Consider the following 19,826-nt stretch of genomic DNA (forward strand, 5'->3'; position numbering starts at 1 on the left):
TCGGGCTCATTCCTCCAGTAACGCTGGAAGCAGCCTACTGGATAGGGAACGTCAACTTCTTTCTCCTTGCTTTGATTCTCTCCCCCCCCCCCCCCCGTGTTGTGTGGCAACCCTGAGCCCGCTGACTGGCTGGCTGTCCGGCCGCGGACCGGCAGGAGACCTGGCAGGTAGACGGCAGGTAGGCGTTCGCTCAGGTTTCAAATGACGAAGAGGAAATAAAAAGGAGGGGTAGAGTCCAGCTCGGAACAATGGAGCGCCTTCTGGGGGCCGGGACGCTAGGTTTCCCCTTTCTGTCCGTTGTGCGGCAGTAATAAAGGCTCGTCGGTTTCGGGACGGTGGATTTAGTGGGGTCGCTACGCTGCCGCGCAGCCACACGGGACAAGTGAGGGGGAGGAGGGACCCTGAGCTTTTAACGGACGTCACGCAGAGAAACGGCGCATGCAGAACAAATACTAAACACGCGCGCGCTCGCGCACAACACATATATGATGTCTCTCTCTCTCACTCTCTCCCCTCTCTCTCTCTCACTCTCTCTCTCTCTCTCTCCCTCTGTCTCTCTCTCTCCCTCTCTCCTCTCTCTCTCTCTCTCTCTCTCTCTCTCTCTCTCTCTCTCTCTCTCTCACTCTCACTCTCTCTCGCGCTCTCTCTCTCTGTCTCTGTCTCTCTCTCTCTCTCACTCTCTCTCTCTCCTCTGTCTCTCTCTCCCTCTCTCTCTCGCTCTCCCTCTCTCTCGCTCTCTCTCCTCTCTCTCTCTCTCTCTCTCTCTCTCTCTCTCTCTCTCTCTCTCTCTCTCTCTCTATCTCACTCTCCCTCTCTCTCTCTCTCTCTCTCTCTCTCTCTCTCTCTCTCTCTCTCTCTCTCTCTCTCTCTCTCACTCTCTCTCCCCCTCTCCCTCTCTCTCTCTCTCGCTCTCTCTCTCTCTCACTCTGTCTGTCTCCCCCCCCCCCTCTCTCTCTCTCTCTCTCTATAGCGTTTTTTTCCCCGAAACCGTCAATGGTGTTGATAGAAGCGCTCAACTAATGAGGAGCGGAATATCACATATATATATGTGTGTGTGTGTGTGTGTGTGTGTGTGTGTGTGTGTGTGTGTGTTTGTATGTATATATATGCATGTATGAATAAATATGTATTTATATGTATGTATGTGTATATAAACACACACACACACACACACACACACATGTTAGGTACAATGAATATTTCCCACCACTTCTGAGATGTTTCAAATGCCAGCCATATGGACTTGTTGCAGCAGGGTGTAAAGGGGGGAAGGTGTGGAGGTGGGCATGAATATAGGAAATGTGAGGACAGGGCAGAGATGAAATGTGCTAATTGTGGAGGTGCACATGGTGTTGTCTATGGTGGCTGTGAAGCGAGCAAGAATGCAGTGGAAGTACAAACGCTAAGAGTGAGCGTGGCTACATGGTCTGCAGAAGGGGAAGGGAGAACGGCAGAAGGCGGTGGCTCCAGCGCCGTCCATTTTCAGGGCTAGCTGATTCTGCAGGTGGGTTGTGACACCCCAGGCCGTCCCAGGTCCTTTCTGTGTGGAGTTTGCTTGTTCTCCCTGTGTCTGCGGGGTGCTACAGTTTCCTCCCGCCTCTCAAAAAAAAAAAGACCATCAAATACTCCTGCCTGTTGCCCCTGAGCAAGGCAGTGGGAAGAAGAGCTGGGGTTGCGTCCCCGGGTGCTGCAGCTGCCCACTGCTCCTATACAACAGGATGGGTTACGTGCAGAGACATTTTAATTGTGACTGTACAACGACAAAATGAGCAAAGTGGCTTTCTCTTTACATCGGTGGGGTAACTCATTTCAACCACCACCGACGTGTAGCACCCACCTGGGCGATGCACGGCAGCCATTTTGCACCAGAACGCTCACCACACAGCAGCTTGAGGTGGAGAGGAGGGAATCATTCAGCGAATTACACGGGGCGGGGGGTGATACCATACGAGGAAACCGCTGTAAGCCGGATCACCACAAATCAGGTAGACCTTGTCAGGCAGTACGGGTTGCTTCACTGGATGTTATCTTTACTATCTTATTACAACGAGTAGCGTCTGCGGTCATTTCATAGTAAGCATAATCCCAGTGTGTGTGGGCCCTGTGTGATGGCCCGGCGGCCTGTCCAGGGTGTCTCCCTCGCCTGCCGCCCGGTGACTGCTGGGATGGGCGCCAGCATCCCCGCCACCCTGAGGAGAGCAGCATAAGCGGTTTGGATAATGGATGGATAAACCCCACAATGAGGATCATTTTCGAAGGAGACTTGTGTTTTGTGTTTTCACTGAGACCATATTCCACCCATACACCGAGACCTTCACAAGATGGGGTTAAACAGTACATCCGAAGGGTCCAAAGAGCGCCTGTTACAGGCTGCTTGTGGTGATAACATACAGGTTACCTGGATATGGTCACCAGTAAGACCTCGCTGCGCTTGTACCCTATTGTCTTCGCATATTCAGATTCCTTTAACAACACAACAGCGAGGTTTACATATGAACACAGAAGGAATTTAGAAAGGCGTCTATATTGCATTAAAAGGTTTCGAAGTAAAGAAATGTACTCACGTCTTTGTCAAGGCTCTCCGGTAAGGGCGTAATTTCTTCGATCCCTCGCAGCGCTTTGACCTGAACAACTGAAGGATTTTTTGCAGATGGCTGTCAAGGCCCTCACACGGTGAATCGAGGTCCATCGACCTCGGCCTGTTGAATTCCTTGATCTACATATGAAAAAGCGATATTACCGTACATACCGCCAAATACAGCCCCCTGGTTCTGGCTATACCGTGTAGAAACCACACCAGTCTTCTGAATTCAGGGCAGCTGCTGCAGGGCCATTTATTTCTGGCACCAATTCTGGCAACAACAAAAAAAACCCAAAACAAAATAAACATAGAGATGTTGTGGTTGGTTATTGTCAGCTCAACTCCAGCCCAACTCTGTCTTCGTCATGTGAAGAAGGGTGTTTTTCTACTGCTGATATTAAATATCATACATAATGAACACAACATAAAATGCAGTAAATTACAGTTGGCTCAACCAAATAAAACTTGATCGTGTAGTTTACAGCAGTATTAATTTTCACATTCCCTGAACCCGTTTTGTATTAATATGAAATAGATTTATATGTACATCATAGAAAAATTATATTCAGCAAAACAACATCCATCCATCCCATCCATCCCATCCATCCATCCATGAGCCGAACCGCTTATCCTGCTCTCAGGGATGCTGGAGCCTATCCCAGCAGTCATTGGGCGGCAGGCAGGGAGACATCCTGGACAGGCTTGCCAGGTCATCATACACATACATACACACACACACACACACACACACACACACACACACACACCTAGGGGACAACTTAGTAATGCCAATTCACCTGACCTATATCAATCAATCAATCATTTGATCAATCAATCAAACAATCAGATTTTATTTGTATAGCACTTTTCATGCAAACAAATGTAACACAAAGTGCTTCACACAATAAAACATAAAATCCCCCCCCTCACAAAAAAGTAAAAGTACAGGGCGTTCCATCTACTTGGTGCGTAAATAGGAAATGCAGCCTCCCCTGCTCTAGACCTAGCACGAGGGGTGGTTAAAAGGCCACTGCCATTGGACCTGAGAGTTCTTGCTGGTTTGTGAGGAATGAAATGTCTTTTATATAGCGTGGTGCGAGGCCATTTAGTGCTTTGTATACAATTAACAGAACTTTAAAATCAATTCTAGTTTTGACGGGGAGCCAATGCAGAGATCTAAGAACAGGTGTAATGTGCTCATACTTTTTAGTTCTGGTGACAACACATGCTGCCGCATTTTGAATTAAACTGTAGGTGGCGCAGAAGTGATTTTGGGAGGCCGGTGAAGAGCCCATTTCAGTAGTCTAGTCTACTTGTTATAAATGCAAGGATTAATTTCTCACAGTCTGATATTGATAGAAAGCCCCTTAGTTTTGAAACGTTTTTAAGATGGTAGAGGCTGATCTTGTGAGATGATTGATGTGGCTCTTAAAATTTAGATCACTGTCATGATTACACCAAGATTTCTAGCTTCACCTTTGCACTCCAGAGACAGAGAGCTGAGATGAGCTGCAATCTCTGTCTCTGAGTCTTTGCACCAAAAATAAGTATTTCTGTCTTGTCTTTGTTCAGTTGTAAAAAGTTATCTGACATCCATAGATTAATATCGTCAATACACTGAATTAGGGAATGTATGGGATCTAGGTCACCCGGAGATAGGGATATGTACAGTTGTGAATCATCTGCATAATTATGGTAATTTATTTTGTGTTTCTGTATAAAATGTCCAAGTGGGAGCATATAGAGATTGAATAGTAGTGGTCCAAGAATCGAACCCTGGAGTATCCCACACATTATACCCACTTTGTCTGAGAAAAATCTCCAATAGACACAAAGAACCTGACCCTGTCCCTGAAGGTATGTTCTAAACCAGTTGTCTTTGGACCTTCTTGCTGTGAGGCAAACCGCGCTAACCACTACAATGCGCCAGTATGGATGTGTCCCTGAAACAAACACCTTTGCTATTGCAGATCCAGAGGAGATGAAGAGATTCGTCCCTGATATCACAGCGATAAAGAGTCAGAGTTCTGAGGTGCAACTAGGCTCTCATTGCTTCTTGTGTTTTTCAAGCTAGAGGATACTTACTCACACTATGGCCAGACTCATTCATGTTGCCAATATCCTTTCAAGTCCAGACTATGCAGGTCACAAGGGATGGCAAAGTTTTGGAGAGCTGTGTAGCACCACAGAAATAGCCAAAGCCAAAAACCTGACCATTGGATCTGTACAGTGGGAAGTTTTCAAAGAAGAATGCAGATGTATAGTAAGACGGCAGACGACCCAAAAGCAAAGCCCACTAAAAAAGCTCAACCCCTTTGGGACGTCCGGGTAGCATAGTGGTGTATTCCGTTGCGGCTGGCGACTCCACATGTATCGGAGGAAGCATGTGGTAGTCTGCAGCCCTCCCCGGATCGGCGGAGGGGGTGGAGCAACGACCGGACAGCTCGGAAGAGTGGGGCAATTGGCTGGATACAATTTGGGGGGGGGGATTGTGGGATTCATTGTGAAACACGTTTCCAGGCAAGGACTCAAGGGTCTGCAGGGTAGAAGTGAGAGTAAGCAAACAAGGGACAGTTAAATCCTTTCTGAGACCAGTGACAGAAATTGTAATTCTTCTTTCTAAATCCCCCTAGAAAATTGTCATTGATATACGATATTGTGTTTAAAAGTAGATAGTGACACAAAGTAATTTTGTCAGGCAGAGAGTGTGATGCCTTTTCTGTTCAATAGTTTGTTTCGTCCCCCCCCCCCCCCCCAGTTTTTCTCCCCAATTGTACCCGGTCAATTACCCTACACGTCCGAGGTGTCCCGGTCGCTGCTCCACCCACTTTGCCGATCCGGGAGGGCTGTAGACTACCACATGCTTCCTCTGATATATGTGCGGTCGCCAGCCGCTTCTTTTCACCTGGCAGTGAGGAATTTTGCCAGGGGGACGTAGCGCGTGGGAGGCTCACGCTATACCCCCCAGTGCCCCCTCGGGGGAGGGGGCACATACCGACCAGGACACATACCCACATCTGGCTCCCCGCCCGCAGACAGAGCCCGACCAAGCCGGAGTTAACATGGGGATTTGAATGGGCGAGCCCCGTGTTGGTAGGCAACGGAATAGACCGCTACACTACCTGTTAAATAGTAATTTTTTTCCTCGCGATTTCTGTTATTATACTGCCACCTGCGGGCGATTTGTGGTGCCGTTGCGCACATAGTGAGAGGGCTTCAGTCCCTACAGACACAATTACATGGGTCCGCGGGTGGGAATCCGAATGTGGGTATGTGTCTTGGTCGCTGCACTAGCGCCTCCTCGGTCGGGGCGCTTGTTGGGGGGGGGCGTACCATGATCCTTGTACCTCCCACGCGCTACGCCCCCCTGGAGAAACTCAGCATTGTCAGGTGAAAAGAAGCGGCTGGCGACTCCACGTGTTTCGGAGGAGGCGTGTGGTAGTCTGCAGCCCTGCCCGGATCGGCGGAGGAGGTGGAGCAGCGACCCGGACGGCTCGGAAGAGTGGGGTAATTGGCCAAGTACAACTGGGGAGGAAAAGGAGGGGGGTGTTAATATTGATATTAATTAATTAATGTAAGTTGTCTTTGCTAATGTAAGCGGTTATTTTCTTGCCCGGTGCGGGATTCGATACCGGGTGTACTGCACCACAAGGCGACATCACTAACCGCTCGGCTAAAGGGTCAGACCCGTTAGCTAGGGGCTAACGTGTCTTATTAGAAGTTTACAGTCGCCACCCTCCCCGGAAGCGCGCCCTCGCGCTTTGTTATTCCCGCGCTCCGAAGAGACTTCTGAGGATCTGCACACTTCCGGATCCCACCGCTGCCACCAATGTAACCGGTTATTTTCTTGCCCGGTGCGGGATTCGAAACGAAGTGTACTGCACCACAAGGCGACATCACTAACCGCTCGGCTAAAGGGTTAGCCCTGTTAGCTAGGCGCTAACGTGTCTTATTAGTAGCTTACACTAATAAGCTACACTAACGCTAGCATGTGCTGTTTGGTCTGTTAGCATAAGCTAGTTATGATGTAAATCCTCGGTTCAGTGGAATTGTTATTTTAATAAGTCATGCATAATGATGTGTGTATTTTTTCTGGTTATATCTTCAGTTTTACAACAAAATCATTGCTTCAGTAAAATCACGCCTTGGTCTTTATTTGGGAATGCTTCGTGTTCGCTAGCTCTGCAGATATATGTAATTACGTCATTGCAGATATCTCGTCTAGCTAATAAATGTTAAAAGGGCTTGCCATAATGGTCCTGGGCTGTTCCGGTGGCGTCTGGACCCTGCTTGGCATCCTCCTCATCATGTTCGTCATATATTTTACAATTCCATTATAATGCTGTTATCCTCTTTCAATGTCGTGTTGTGTAAATTGTGTAAGCACAACATCCATTGCACGTGTAACGGGATCTGAACTTCACGAAGCTTTTGTGCTATCTTGATGATCTTCTTGTCTTCGCGCCGTCAGAGGTTGAGGCTCTGTCGAGGCTCCGCACTGTGTTTCAGAGGTTGAGGGAGAACAACTTGAAACTGGCTCCGAAGAAGTGTCATCTGCTGCAGAAGCGGGTGCGGTTTTTGGGCCACGTGGTTGATGGCGGAGGTGTGTCTGTCGATCCCTCCAAAGTAGAGGTCATCTCCAACATGACAGTGCAGGATCTCATGGAAGGTGATGGGTGCACGCCTTCTGTTCGTAGGATCAAATCTTTCCTTGGTATGGTATTTTACTACCAGCATTTCCTCCCGAACTGCTCCTCCGTGGCTAAGCCCCTGTTCGCCCTTACAGCTGGACAAAAGAGGAGGGGGAGGTCGGCTAAGGATAAGAAGCCCCATGGCAGCTTCCGTAAGCTTACCTCCGCAGACTGACGGTGGAATGTGGGGAAGCATTTGATCTGTTGAAGACGATGTTACTGGAGTGTGTGGTGCTTGCCCATCCAGACTTTGAGGTGCCTTTCATTTTGTCGGTCGATGCGTCGGTGTCCGGACTGCAGCGCTAACTGGAACCTGAGTCTGCATTTTGACCAAACGGTCTAGCAAGCTCACCAAACTCCTCATATAATCATCACCGCCAGAGACAGGTGCAGGAGACGGTGTAGGAGACCTTGCACAAAATGGTATAGGAGATGACGCATGAGCCGGGACGGGAGATAGCACCACCGGCACGGTCGTGTTCAAGTCGGGAGCCATGTCGACTACAGGGACATGAACCTGTGAATGGAACCTACGCTCTACCGCGCCTGCTTCACGTTGTCCACCTGCAGCAACACGGGACTTCCTCTCCAGCATGTGCTCATCAAGCCTCTCCTGGATCTCGCTAGCAGACCATTTCCCTGCGGACTTGAACTTAAAAACATTGGCAAGAGACTGATCTGGACAGTGTTTGATAAACATCATGCTTACCTCGTGGCTTGGCTCTTCAATACTACGGCCCTGCCACTTCAAGCATTCGTCAGCCACCTCCACTGTCTTATTAAGCCTAATCCAATACTCCATAGCGTCCTCACCTGGCTTGGGCAGCGTACTGTAAAAGTCCGCCAGGGGCATGCTCGAGTATGTGAAGTCACTAAAGTGTTGCTTCAGTACATCAAAAATAATGTGGGGGTTCGCTATGTGGTCGACAGATGTGTTGCGCAGCTTTATCCTCACCACGTCCCCTGCTTTCCCCATAAGCTTAGCTAGAATCTCATGTGACTGCTCACTAACTGGAATGGCTCGCTTCCTCAAATACAAAGTCATAAGGCTCTCCCACTCATGAACTGTAAACTTATCAGAGCTATCGCCCCTGAAAATAGGAGGCTCCCTAGCGTCTGTCTGCATTACTACTCTAACACTAGGAGCTGTCTCCGAACACGGTTCAGCAGACCTAGCACTGTCTGTGTGTGTGTTTCTAAGCATTTGTGTTTCCTGCAGCTTAGCAGTGATTGACTCTCCTATCTTCTCTGCTAACCGAGTAATGAGCATGGCTAACTCACCCACTGGCTGCTCGCTGTTACCCAGCACAGCCCCTTCGCTGATAACTGGCCTGGCCCATTCTACGTAGCGTGTGGAGGTGAACTGAGGAGTGCCAAATGTGGTCGGGTCTCTAGGTCCTGGTGCTCTGGTGTCTGGTTCCCCGCCCTCTAAGAGCTGCCCGAAACTCCTACCTACACCTAGCCGTAAACCCCCACCCACATCTAACTGGTACCCCCTCTCCATAGCACACTGGCGATCCAAAAGATCCTGATCAGCAATGTTACCCCCACCTACGTACGAACCACCCTCTGCCATGTTCCTACCTCTAACACTCAGATAAAATAAAAAATAAAATAAAAAAGTGAAAAGCTCAATTCATTTAAATAATTGAATCTAGAAATCACTAAGAGATTGAAACAATCACACACAATCAACAAATTCACCAATAGATTAATCACATATGCACATATCCAGTAGTTTAGATCAATAGATTATTCACACGAGTCCTTCAATCACATCAACATTAACCTTTTTTTTTTTCGTGTGTTTTTCTTCCTTCAGTATATACAAATGTCCTGTTCACAAGCCCAGTCCATGGTAACCACAGCTATGACTGTTCAGTGTCCACACAGCTCAACTCCAGTCCACTGTAACATGAGTGTACAGTCTATAGAAATACCTGAGGACGTCTGGGGCTTGATGACGACAGCAGCCTCCCGCGGCGAGCAACTGATGTCACTCTCAGAATCCATCCGGGTCACGGCACCAATGTAACGGGGGCAGTCCTATGCTGTTCTCTGCTGGTCAGCCTGCTGCACGCCCGTCACTTCCATCATCAGCTCTGCGTTGTGTTCTTGCCATTTATTTTGGTTTCAAACCCTTCGACAACCGTCCAGTCCTCCAGCGGGAGCGGTGTTTCTTACGGACGTGGGGGTCGAAGTTCAACCACTGCCCGGACTCCACTCGTGTGCGTTAGAAGTAGAAACCGTCCACGGGACTCCGATGTAAGAAAGGATAAACAAGTATTTTATCCCACAGCTTGCAGTATCTTCTTACAGGGATACTCAAGGTTACGTTCTCCTCAACCCGCAAAACTGTCCCACGGTAAGAAACACGCGTGGCTCGGCTCGATTGCTGCTTGAGACTCCTCCCACAAAACAAAAATGGCCTCTCCCGCGTTCCGCCTTCCGTGTACCCATAAGACCTCTCTCTTAAAACGACAGTACACGTATATGACGGTCGTTGTAAAACACATAAAAGTAAATAATGACATAAAATAAAATGTAGTAAACACAAATAACAGCACACAGACAGGATTTGGTGATATTTCATACTCAAACAAAATAAAATAAAAACATTAATTTTAACCTGGTTACACACGCAGTGGTGGATCTAGAGATTTTTTCCTGGGGTGGCAAAGGGGTGGCAAGACTGTGTCCCAGAGGTGGCAGCTGCCACCCCCTTGCCACCCTGTAGATCCGCGCCTGTGAGGGGGAGGGGGGATTCTAAATCGGCGACTTCTGTTTGAGATGAGTTTGGTGCGGGTCTCATCGACCTTCACCATGCATGTACATAAAATATACTTTAAAAACATATTATCTGATTTATAAATGGGGTGGCAACAGGGGTGGCAAGACTGTGTCCCAGAGGTGGCAGCTGCCACCCCTGTTGCCACCCTGTAGATCCGCCCCCTGATTGCACGTTGTCCGTCTTGGGAGAGAAATCCCTCTTCTGCTCCCCTCCCTGAGGTTTCTTCCTACCCCCCCTCCCCGTTAAAGGGTTTCTTTAGGGAGTTGTTCCCTATCCGATGCGAGGGTCTAAGGACGGGATGTTGTGTTGCTGTAAAGCCCCCTTGAGGCAAATGCGTTATTTGTGATATTGGGCCGCACAAACAAAAGCGGCTTGACTCGATTTCTTTGCTTGGCGTCCGTATCAGCGTTAGCGTCAGAGGGTAGCGTTGTAGTTCGCACTCCAGATCGGCGTGTGGCGGTAATGCGCCCGAGAGCTGTTTGCCCGCCGCCTTTAAATTCGGAAAAGCCGAAGAAGAGGGCCGAAGAAGAAGCAGCGGAAGACTTCCAGGTCGTGGGTAAAAGTAAGGCTAACGCATTGTCGACCGATTGGCGGACTTGTTCGAAAAAATCGCTCAACGGCAATCTAATTTTCACCGACAATACTCGAAAGTACCGAAAAGGCGCCTTTTTCCCCTTCCGCTTACAGGAGCGCGGCGGCGCTTTTCTGCTGGAGAAACCGTGAAGCGAAGCCACAAAGGAATCGGGGGCAACGCGGCGAGGAGCCGCTCGGTTCGGAGTTAGCTAAGCTTGTTCGTTTGGTTTCATTTATCGCCATAAACGGGTGAGTACAACTTCAACTGTCGTTCATTTTTACGTCGCTAAGGAGACAATTGCGACGTTACTTCATCCGCAGGGAGGATCTCAGTCGATCGATCAAACTATATCGCATTTCGTAACCTGCCTTAAAGCGCAGCGTAATTCTCTACATTAACCGAACGTGCGCATGTAACGAAGAGGGGAGCGATGAAATTGGAAAACGCGCCGGAAAGGTAACAAAAATAACCAAAACCGAGCCCGATCGCAAGATGGACGATAGTCAAACGACGATTAAAAAAAACCCGAATCACAATCAAGCGTTAAAACGCTCGGGACCTTAAATTGACCACAGGCAGATAAAGAGTTGAGAAATACACGCGGAAGGGGGGGGGTGGGGGTGGGGTGGGTGACCGTGGGGGAAGAAGAGCGATTGAAAAGATGTTGTCTGAGTGAAGGCTAATTAGACCATGTCTCTCTCTCTCCCCCCCATGTGTTTGTGCAGCATCATGAGTTACGGTAGGCCTCCGCCCGACGTTGAAGGTATGACTTCCCTCAAAGTGGACAACCTGACCTACAGGACGTCGCCCGAGACCCTGAGACGCGTCTTCGAGAAGTACGGCCGGGTGGGAGACGTGTACATCCCCAGGGACCGCTACACCAAGGAGAGCCGGGGATTCGCCTTTGTGCGGTTCCTTGACAAACGGGATGCCGAAGACGCCATGGACGCCATGGACGGAGCCCTGTTGGATGGACGCGAGTTGCGGGTCCAGATGGCACAATACGGGCGCCCCCCTGATTCCCAGCACGGCGGTGGGCGGCATGGAGGACCACCCCGAAGGTACAAGGGTTATGGTCGCCGAAGCAGCAGAAGGTATGTGTGGTGTGAGAATGCGTTTCTTAGCACTACTTGAGTTGAGCTCTCCCTTAACGGGTTGTAAAGGAATGCTGAAACGATTAGTCGATCAACGGATTATTAACCGGTTACAATTTTGGGTAGTCGGTTAGTCATTTTGGTTACTTTTATTAATGCAAATGTTTGTTCACTTGCCCTCCTCTGATTTGTATTATGAAATGAATGCCAGAGGTTTCACTTCTGCTGGTTCACAAACTCAACAGTTTTAAGACGTCACCTCTGCAAAGTTAAGATGGGCATTCGTCAGTATTTTGATTTAACATTAAATGACGAACCGATTAAAAAAAAAAAAACTAGATTAATGGATTATGAAACTAACTATTAGTTGCAGCCCTATGGCAGGTAAACCCCTCATTGCCAGTTACTCACTTTAGAATCAAATTGTATGTATTCATTAGTTGTGATGTATTTCTTACAAAATGTTAATATGGTAATGAAGTGTAGGCTACTGCTTTTGCACCAGTGTTGCTCAATACTGACAACGGGGTACAACTTCGGGCCGCATTGTCCGAAGTTGTTGCTTTTTGCCTTTAACGCATAAATTGTTGCCTGTTTCATTGTTGATGATTCAATTCACTGAATACATTCTGCTGTTCCCCCAGCCCAAGACGTCGGAGACGCAGCCGATCCCGCAGCAGGAGCCGCTCCAATTCCCGCAGTCGCTCCCGCTACAGCAGGTCAAGGTCCCGGTCCTACTCCAAGTCCAAGTCCCGCTCCCCGAAGAGGAACAAGACCAAGTCCCAATCTCGGTCTCGTTCCAGGTCCAAATCTAGGTCCAGAAGCCGTACACCTCCGTCTGACAGAAGTTTGAGGTCCAGATCCAAAAGTCAACCCAAGGAGTCAGCGGGAAATGGAAGCAAATCCCCTTAGAGCATCAATAACAGGGTTGGTTTAAGGAAACAGGTGAAAATACTGCAGCTGTTGATTCTAAACTGAGGTCTGTAACACGGCAGATAATCAAGATATTTTTTAGAGATTTCTTTTGCTCATAATTCCTTTCTAGATGTCACTTGTAAGAGACTGGGAACAGAGTAGGAGATTGACAGCTACAAAGCAAATGCTGATAGAATTCTGCATCTTGGCTGATAAGTATCTCTACCAATCACTTTGGCAGGTACTTCGTCATCCTTGGAGATTGAATGTGAGCCCAGTTAGATACTGAAGCTGTGATTAGTGGCTGGTAAATAAAATTGTGGGATGAACCAGCCATTGTGGACAATATGTTTCTCCCCATTCTAGACAGCTGGGAAACGTGTGCAGGCCACTCATAAGCCACATGCTGCTGTGGAGGGTTTCTCTGAACAGCAGTCGATTGGTTCTTTACCAAAGCGACACCGAATGGTTCTGAGCGCGTAAAGGAACCATTCCAATAGCATCCGGTTTGCTGTGGATTTTTGGCACAATTTGATAACCACTGTCAACGCGGTCAGATTGTATGGGGTAGGAGGTCTTATTGACATCGGTATTCAATTATTGTTTCCACATCATATCTAGTGACGCCACATTTTACACGCTGTTAATGTCCTATGGTGCTGTTACTACATTTTGCACTGATCCCAGAGCTCGTAATGAAATCGCAATGAGCAGGCATTTATCTTTTCCGGTCAAAAAATGAAACAACAAAAATGTCAATCCTTGTCATGGTCGGTGGAGGAGACACTGGCGCCAGCGTCACGTGCATTAATCCTACTACTACTAATAATTTTATTTATATCACACTTCTCTAAAACAGTGTTACAAAGTGCTTCACAAAAAAAAAAAAAGATAAAACCAGACAAGGCAGAAATAAAACAAGATCAAATAAGAGTAAAAATAAATCAAACATTTGTAAAAGCTTTCATAAAAAGAAAAGTTTTAAGACAAGATTTAAAAGAAAGTAGAGACTTAGTTTGTCTTAGCTCAACAGGAAGAAAGGTCCATAGTGTGGGGGCTGTAACAGCAAAAGCCCGATCACCCTCTAACAAACCAAGACCTGGGAATAACCAGCAGGGCTCCATCTGCAGACCTTAATGGTTTAGGGGGGGACATACCAAGTCAATAAATCACAAATGTATTGAGGAGCAAGACCATTTAAAGCCTTAAAAGTGAGCAGTAACATTTTAAAATCGATTTGAAATATAACAGCATTATGTAAATGAACACCGTTGCATACATCGCACGACTCCTTGTCAGCGCAGCGTGATAGTGGCCTTGCAGCCACCGCCGCCGCGTGATAGTGGGGGGGGGGGGTAAATGTAAAAGGGTTGGTGTTGATTTGCTGTCAGCTTTCTGTTGGACACAAACTGTCCCTTAGACCACGTCTCTTACAAAGGCAGTGACAGTGCTTGTGTAGACCTGAAGTTTGTTCACATCTTGCATGTCTATTTAATGCTTTGTTCCTTGCAGTTTCCATGTTTACTTCATCCTGGCTCAGTAAGTCATCTCTAAACTGGTGTGGATTGTGGAATGATTTTTTTATTTTTTTAATCATGGATCACTCCTGATGGTTATTAATTGGCATCTAAATTCTGTGGCACAGGATGTAGGAAATATAAAGAACCTTGCATTACTACTGGAAGTTAGAAAAAAAACAAGTAAACTTTTAAACAGCGTTTCATTGATTTTTCTCTTAAATGTGTCTAACCATTTGTTATTTTGATATTTTCAGATGATGACATCAGAACTTCAAGTCCAAGGCTATGGATTCCAACCAAGCAATGATTCTTGGTGGAAAAGGTTGCTATTGTGTTCAAGATGTCTTGGTCCCTTTTTGTTTTGATTTTTTTTTTTAAAGTTTATTAATGTGCTTGGGTAATTGTTTCCTAAATGTGTTTAAAAAATGTTCCCTTAGTTTTTAGTGCAAAAGGGAGTGTACAACCATATCCTGTTGACTGACCTGTTTTTCTTAGACGATTTAAGTTTCCAAATTTTATCAGGTCAGTAAAAGGCAATCATGAATTTTAAGGTATAACACATTTTCTCATGTCATTTTTTTGCAACTTTAAAAACATGGCACTCATTTAGTGGCCATTTGATTTTTTTTTTGGTTCTTTTTCAATTTATGATTCTAATCTTCCTTCTTGTATTTTTTTGTGCACTAGGCGCAGTTGTGTAGCAGTTGAGTATTGCCGGTTAGCTGTTAAGGTGGCGTGTTGCTCTGCTGAGTTCTTGGATGTTTCCAGTAGTCTTCAGAATGTTCCTGTGACTACCACTTATAAGGCTGCCACAATTACACCCCTTTAGGAGGTATTTTGTTTTTCATAATTTGGATGTCAAATATGGCATTTGTTGCAAATTATTAACAGTAAAGAAGCATTCTATCATGACCAGATTGCACTTCTTTCTCATCCTTCGGAAATGTATTTTTACCAGTGATTTCCATTAAAGAAAGCGTTCTGTTCAAAAAGTCCTTTGTTTCACATTTATTAGTCAACTCGTCACAGATGAGCAATAAATAAAATACAATAAAAGGCCCTCACTCCACACAGACAGACATCGTGGTAACACATGCTTCACATTATCCAAGCCAATTGCTGCTCAATTTATAGACTCTTGCAGTCTCTCAGTTTTTATTGGGCTGGCAAAAAATGACATGCATAAATGGTGATCAGCATCCCAAGCAAACAACAAAAGTTGACGGTAGTCTGTGTGAAAATGTCTGGGCCGCATTTTGTCTATAGCCTCTCTTCTGTCACCTTGTGTGACTATCATCATTTTTGTGGTGTGGCTACCTGGCAGTGTAGATCCAGCTCAGCTTCGTCCGCATTAAATGTTTCCAACTGGATGTGGACACACCTCAGCTTCCACCTGTGAAGCGACCCTTCGGTGGACCAGTCGGCACTCAAAGAAAAGGACACCGTTAAGACTCATCTAGCCAAACCAAGCCACTTCTAAGTTCTGACTGAGTGAAGGTCTACCTTCTTTCCTGGTATGTGGTCCAAAACTGGGCCTCTGTGTGTGTGTGGGGGGGGGGTTTCTCAGAAGAAAAGCGACAAGTCACAAGAACTTCCTGGAAATCTGGAATAAGTTTGCATTTTGAAGTCAGGTTTTCGTGCAATCTGTAAGCGATATGGCTCAGGACCTTGTAATGTGGGTTATACAGTAACCGTTAAGAAATTAACCCTCTGGCTCACAGAAAACACCTGATCCCAGGATGATGGCCAAGTAAGGGGGGATAAAAAAGACCTGGTTCTCAAGACAAAGAGTGGAAGCTCTGCACTGTCTGACCAAGACTACCTTTGCCTGCCCCACACTTTGCAGCCTACCACACCTGGTAGACTCACACCTGCACCAAGCTGTGCATACACATCCAAGAGTATGTAAAGGGCGTATACATTTCCACGTCTGCAGACCGAACATGCCTTATAATATGTTGTGGACTGAAACGCGAGTCACACCTCCAGCACCGTCCTAGGCTGTGCTTCATCTCCTCCTCTTGTGCGCCCATACGTACTGCGCAAGGCCAGACACGCGTGCCAAATTGTGGCCGGAGGTTCCCCTGATGATGGGTCATTTACGAGTTAGCCACGAAATTGGCGCGGAGCGCGTGCAGTAAATGCAGACATAACGTTTCAAACGTTATAAGGCGTCGTAAGAGAATTAGCCAACATTCGGGCGGGTACAACTAGGACGATTTAAAAAAAAAATCAAGACTTTCGGGTCTGGAGACAGACAGTGATTGCCGTGTGTCTTGGTTTTCTTCAAATGTGAACATTTCGTGCCCTATACTAGGCGAACGAGCTGTTGCCGTCGGCCATTATTTTGGTTCTTGGTTCACCCGAAGGTGGAGAAGAAAGCCCGCCATTTTCCCGTCTGCTTTCTGGCGGAAAAAAAGTCTCAACGCCCATTTTTTTATTAATTCTACGTTTTAAGGACGGTTAACATCCAGCGTTAAAGCACATTACCGCCACCTAGTGCTCCGGAATATGAAGCGCTGTGGAAGCTAATTGTAGTTTTTTTTTTTTTTACGGCTAACGTAACGGTACACAGCTGCGCTTTCCCGTACTTTTCTACTGTCAACGGCTTCATGACCGTGAAACTATTAGCTGGTCACATGCATCTCTTTATTTTTTAATTTAAATAAGCCTCACTTTCGGTCCCAACTATGAATTCACGCATTTGCGTCACGGTCTAAACGTATACGCCTAACGAAACGGAAATACGGGGACTACGGAAGGCGTGTTCCATATTATTTGATTGGCACCCGTCTACGACCAATAAAGTTCTCCGTTGTTACCGTAGAGGGCGGGCAAGCAGGCTGTTTGGGTTTGGTTGCAACGCACAGTAACGTCAGATAACTGCTTTTACGACAGAGACAGGTGCATAAACGCACCCACGGCTATTTATAAAGGTCCGAATACTTGTTTTGTTTTTTACGTAACAATTTACTTCCGCATCGGCGGTGCCATCAGCAAGCAAGGTACAAAATGGTCAAAATTAGCCAGGTTCGGAAAACGCAGTGAGGCGAATGTGTTTGTCCAGGCACCCCGGCCTGGCTAGGTGGCTAGCCCCCGCGGGGTAACAGAGTAACAGTTTGGTTCATGTATTTGTTTCATAGGAAGAATGAATCGTGAGCGTAAGAAGAGGGTTGAAGAGGCCAAACGGAGCCCCGGGCCCGAGTTGAAGGACCCATTAGACTGGATGCGTACTGCGAGTCTTTCCACCTGTCACACCGGACAGTGAAGGTAACCCAAACGCGCTATATAAAATACAACTTGATTTGATTGATTCATTGATCAACTTGGCACGTGCGCCCGGCTACTGTAACCGGTTATTTTCTTGCCCGGTGCGGGATTCGATACGGGGTGTACTGCACCACAAGGCGACGTCACTAACCGCTCGGCTAAAGGGTCAGACCGGTTAGCTAGGGGGCTAACGTGTCTTATTAGTAGTTTACAGTCGTCACCCTCCCCGGAAGCGCGCCCTCGCGCTTTGTTCTTCCCGCGCTCCGAAGAGACTTCTGAGGATCTGCACACTTCCGGATCCCACCGCCGCCACCAATGTAAGCGGTTATTTTCTTGCCCGGTGCGGGATTCGATACGGGATGTACTGCACCACAAGGCGACGTCACTAACCGCTCGGCTAAAGGGTCAGACCCGTTAGCTGGGGGCTAACGTTGGTCCTTGACTAACGGGTCGGACCCTTTAGTCGACTGGTTACAAGGACCAACGTGTCTACTTATCCATGCACGTTACACTAACCCCTCCTTCGGGAAGCGCTTCCCCGCGCTTCAGCATATCAGCTCCCTCACACCTCTGGGCGCACGTGGTTCCAATGGGCTTACGGTCCCACCATCCCACTTCTGACACCAATGTAGCGAATTCGGGGGGCAGCCCGGGAACCGTGGCCACAGCCGGGATGCAAACCCGTGTCTCCCGCTCCGCAATGGCGGCACATTGGTGCAGTGGTTAGCGCGGTCCCCTCACAGCAATAAGGTCCTTGGTTCGAGCACCGGGGTAGTCCAACCTTGGTGGGTCATCCCGGGTCGTCCTCTGTGTGGAGTTTGCATGTTGTCTGCGTGGGTTTCCTCCAGGGGCTCCGGGTTCCTCCCGCAGTCCAAAGACATGTAAGTCAAGTGAATTGGCGTGTGTGTGTGTGTGTGTGTGTGTGTCGGCCCTGTGATGGCCTGGCAGCCTGTCCAGGGTGTCTCCCCGCCTGCCGCCCAGTGACTGCTGGAATGGGCTCCAGCATCCCCGTGACCCTGACGGCAGGATAAGCGGTGCAGATAATGGATGGATGGATGGATATATCTATATAGCAGGGATGGGACACTTTGATGATAGAGAGGGCCTCAAAAATATTATTCTCACTACCAGAGGGCCAGATTGTGACCCTGCAGTTCCACCAGTGGGATACTGTAACCCCATCGCTCATTTAACCAATTATAGCTACTAATTTAATGAAAAGAATAAAATATATACCGGTAATCAAAGTTTATTATACCAATATTTCTATATCATGAGTTTAACACAGAAACAAAATGTCCACATTTCTGAGTGATTTGCCATTATTTCAGTGCAATGATGTCTCAGAAGTCATCATTCAGTAATGGTACAAAAGTTAACAGTCACACTAAGTGCAACAACTAACGTTAATGTTTGTAGTGCAGTTCTACTGTGCCCTCCCATTCTATGATGTTTCAGATAAACATGCATTTAGCTCAAAATGGTAAATGGACTGCATTTTATATCATGCTTTTCTAGTCTACCGGCCACTCAATGTGCTTTTTTACAATGTATGCCTCACATTCACCCATTCACACACACATTCATACACTGATGAAGCCCATGAAACTCACCCACAGGTGGATCAGTATAAAGTTCTGTCTTAATGAGATACTTGTGACCTCTCCTGCTGGCGTACAAAAGACTGAATGTCAAATTTTGTGCATCCAATCTGCATGAGCTGGAAGAGAGTTTCATCTGTCAGCCTGTTTCTCTCTTTTGACTTGATGTCCTTCATTGTTGAGAAGCTGCTGTCACAAATGTAAGTGCTCCCAAACATGCTGGCCATTGGGAGTGCAAAATCCCTGAGGAGTGGAAAGCGGGACTCGGATAGTAGTCTCCAAAATGAAATTCCTCTCTCATTACAATTTGCTTGAAAGGAGGGGTCTGACTGTAGTTCACAAAGTTCAAGCTGCAGCTGTGGGGGTTGCTCACCGACAGCAGCAGAGAGGGGGTCAGAGTCAGTGAATAACCCAATTTGTGGCTGCATGGCATGGAAATCTTGAAAGTGTTTCTTGAACTGCTGCAGTGTTTCTATGTCTGTTCTGTAATTGAGAATTTTTTTCTCACATTCGGGGACATCTTTGCTCGTCTCTTCACAGGGAGGAAAGTGTGCCAAATTTGGATGGTCGGAAGAAAAGCCTTCTTTGAACAGGGCTAATTTATTCTTAAATGCATTCATGTGTGTATAGAGATCAGACACAGTTTGGCCTCTTCCCTGCAACTGCATATTAAGGTGATTAAGATGCAAGGTAAAATCCGCGAGGAAGGCCATGTCGCAGAGAAAATCAGTATCCCTGAATTTATTGCAGTAAGCACTTGTATCACATAAAATGCCGTCCTCCAAGAGC

At 47.2% G+C, this 19,826-nt stretch overlaps 1 protein-coding gene across 3 annotated transcripts; it reads left to right on the forward strand.

Annotated features, from left to right (window-relative positions):
- The first annotated feature begins 10,576 nt into the window (after positions 1–10,576).
- LOC130120612 (serine/arginine-rich splicing factor 2-like) lies at positions 10,577–15,155 on the forward strand. 3 transcript variants are annotated; one of them, XM_056289258.1, is made up of 4 exons: positions 10,577–10,885; positions 11,363–11,698; positions 12,376–12,658; positions 14,421–15,155. In XM_056289258.1, exons 2-3 carry the CDS (start codon positions 11,367–11,369, stop codon positions 12,641–12,643), a joined length of 600 nt encoding a protein of 199 aa, XP_056145233.1. In that variant the 5' UTR covers positions 10,577–10,885; positions 11,363–11,366; the 3' UTR covers positions 12,644–12,658; positions 14,421–15,155. The 3 variants fall into 3 exon arrangements, with proteins under 3 accessions (XP_056145233.1, XP_056145232.1, XP_056145231.1); XM_056289257.1 differs by having other exon boundaries at positions 10,579–10,885; positions 11,363–11,731; positions 12,376–12,676; XM_056289256.1 differs by having other exon boundaries at positions 10,581–10,885; positions 11,363–11,731.
- The last annotated feature ends 4,671 nt before the right edge of the window (positions 15,156–19,826 follow it).

This window comes from Lampris incognitus, chromosome 11 (genome assembly GCF_029633865.1).
Source record: "Lampris incognitus isolate fLamInc1 chromosome 11, fLamInc1.hap2, whole genome shotgun sequence".
Lineage (NCBI taxonomy): Eukaryota > Metazoa > Chordata > Actinopteri > Lampriformes > Lampridae > Lampris > Lampris incognitus.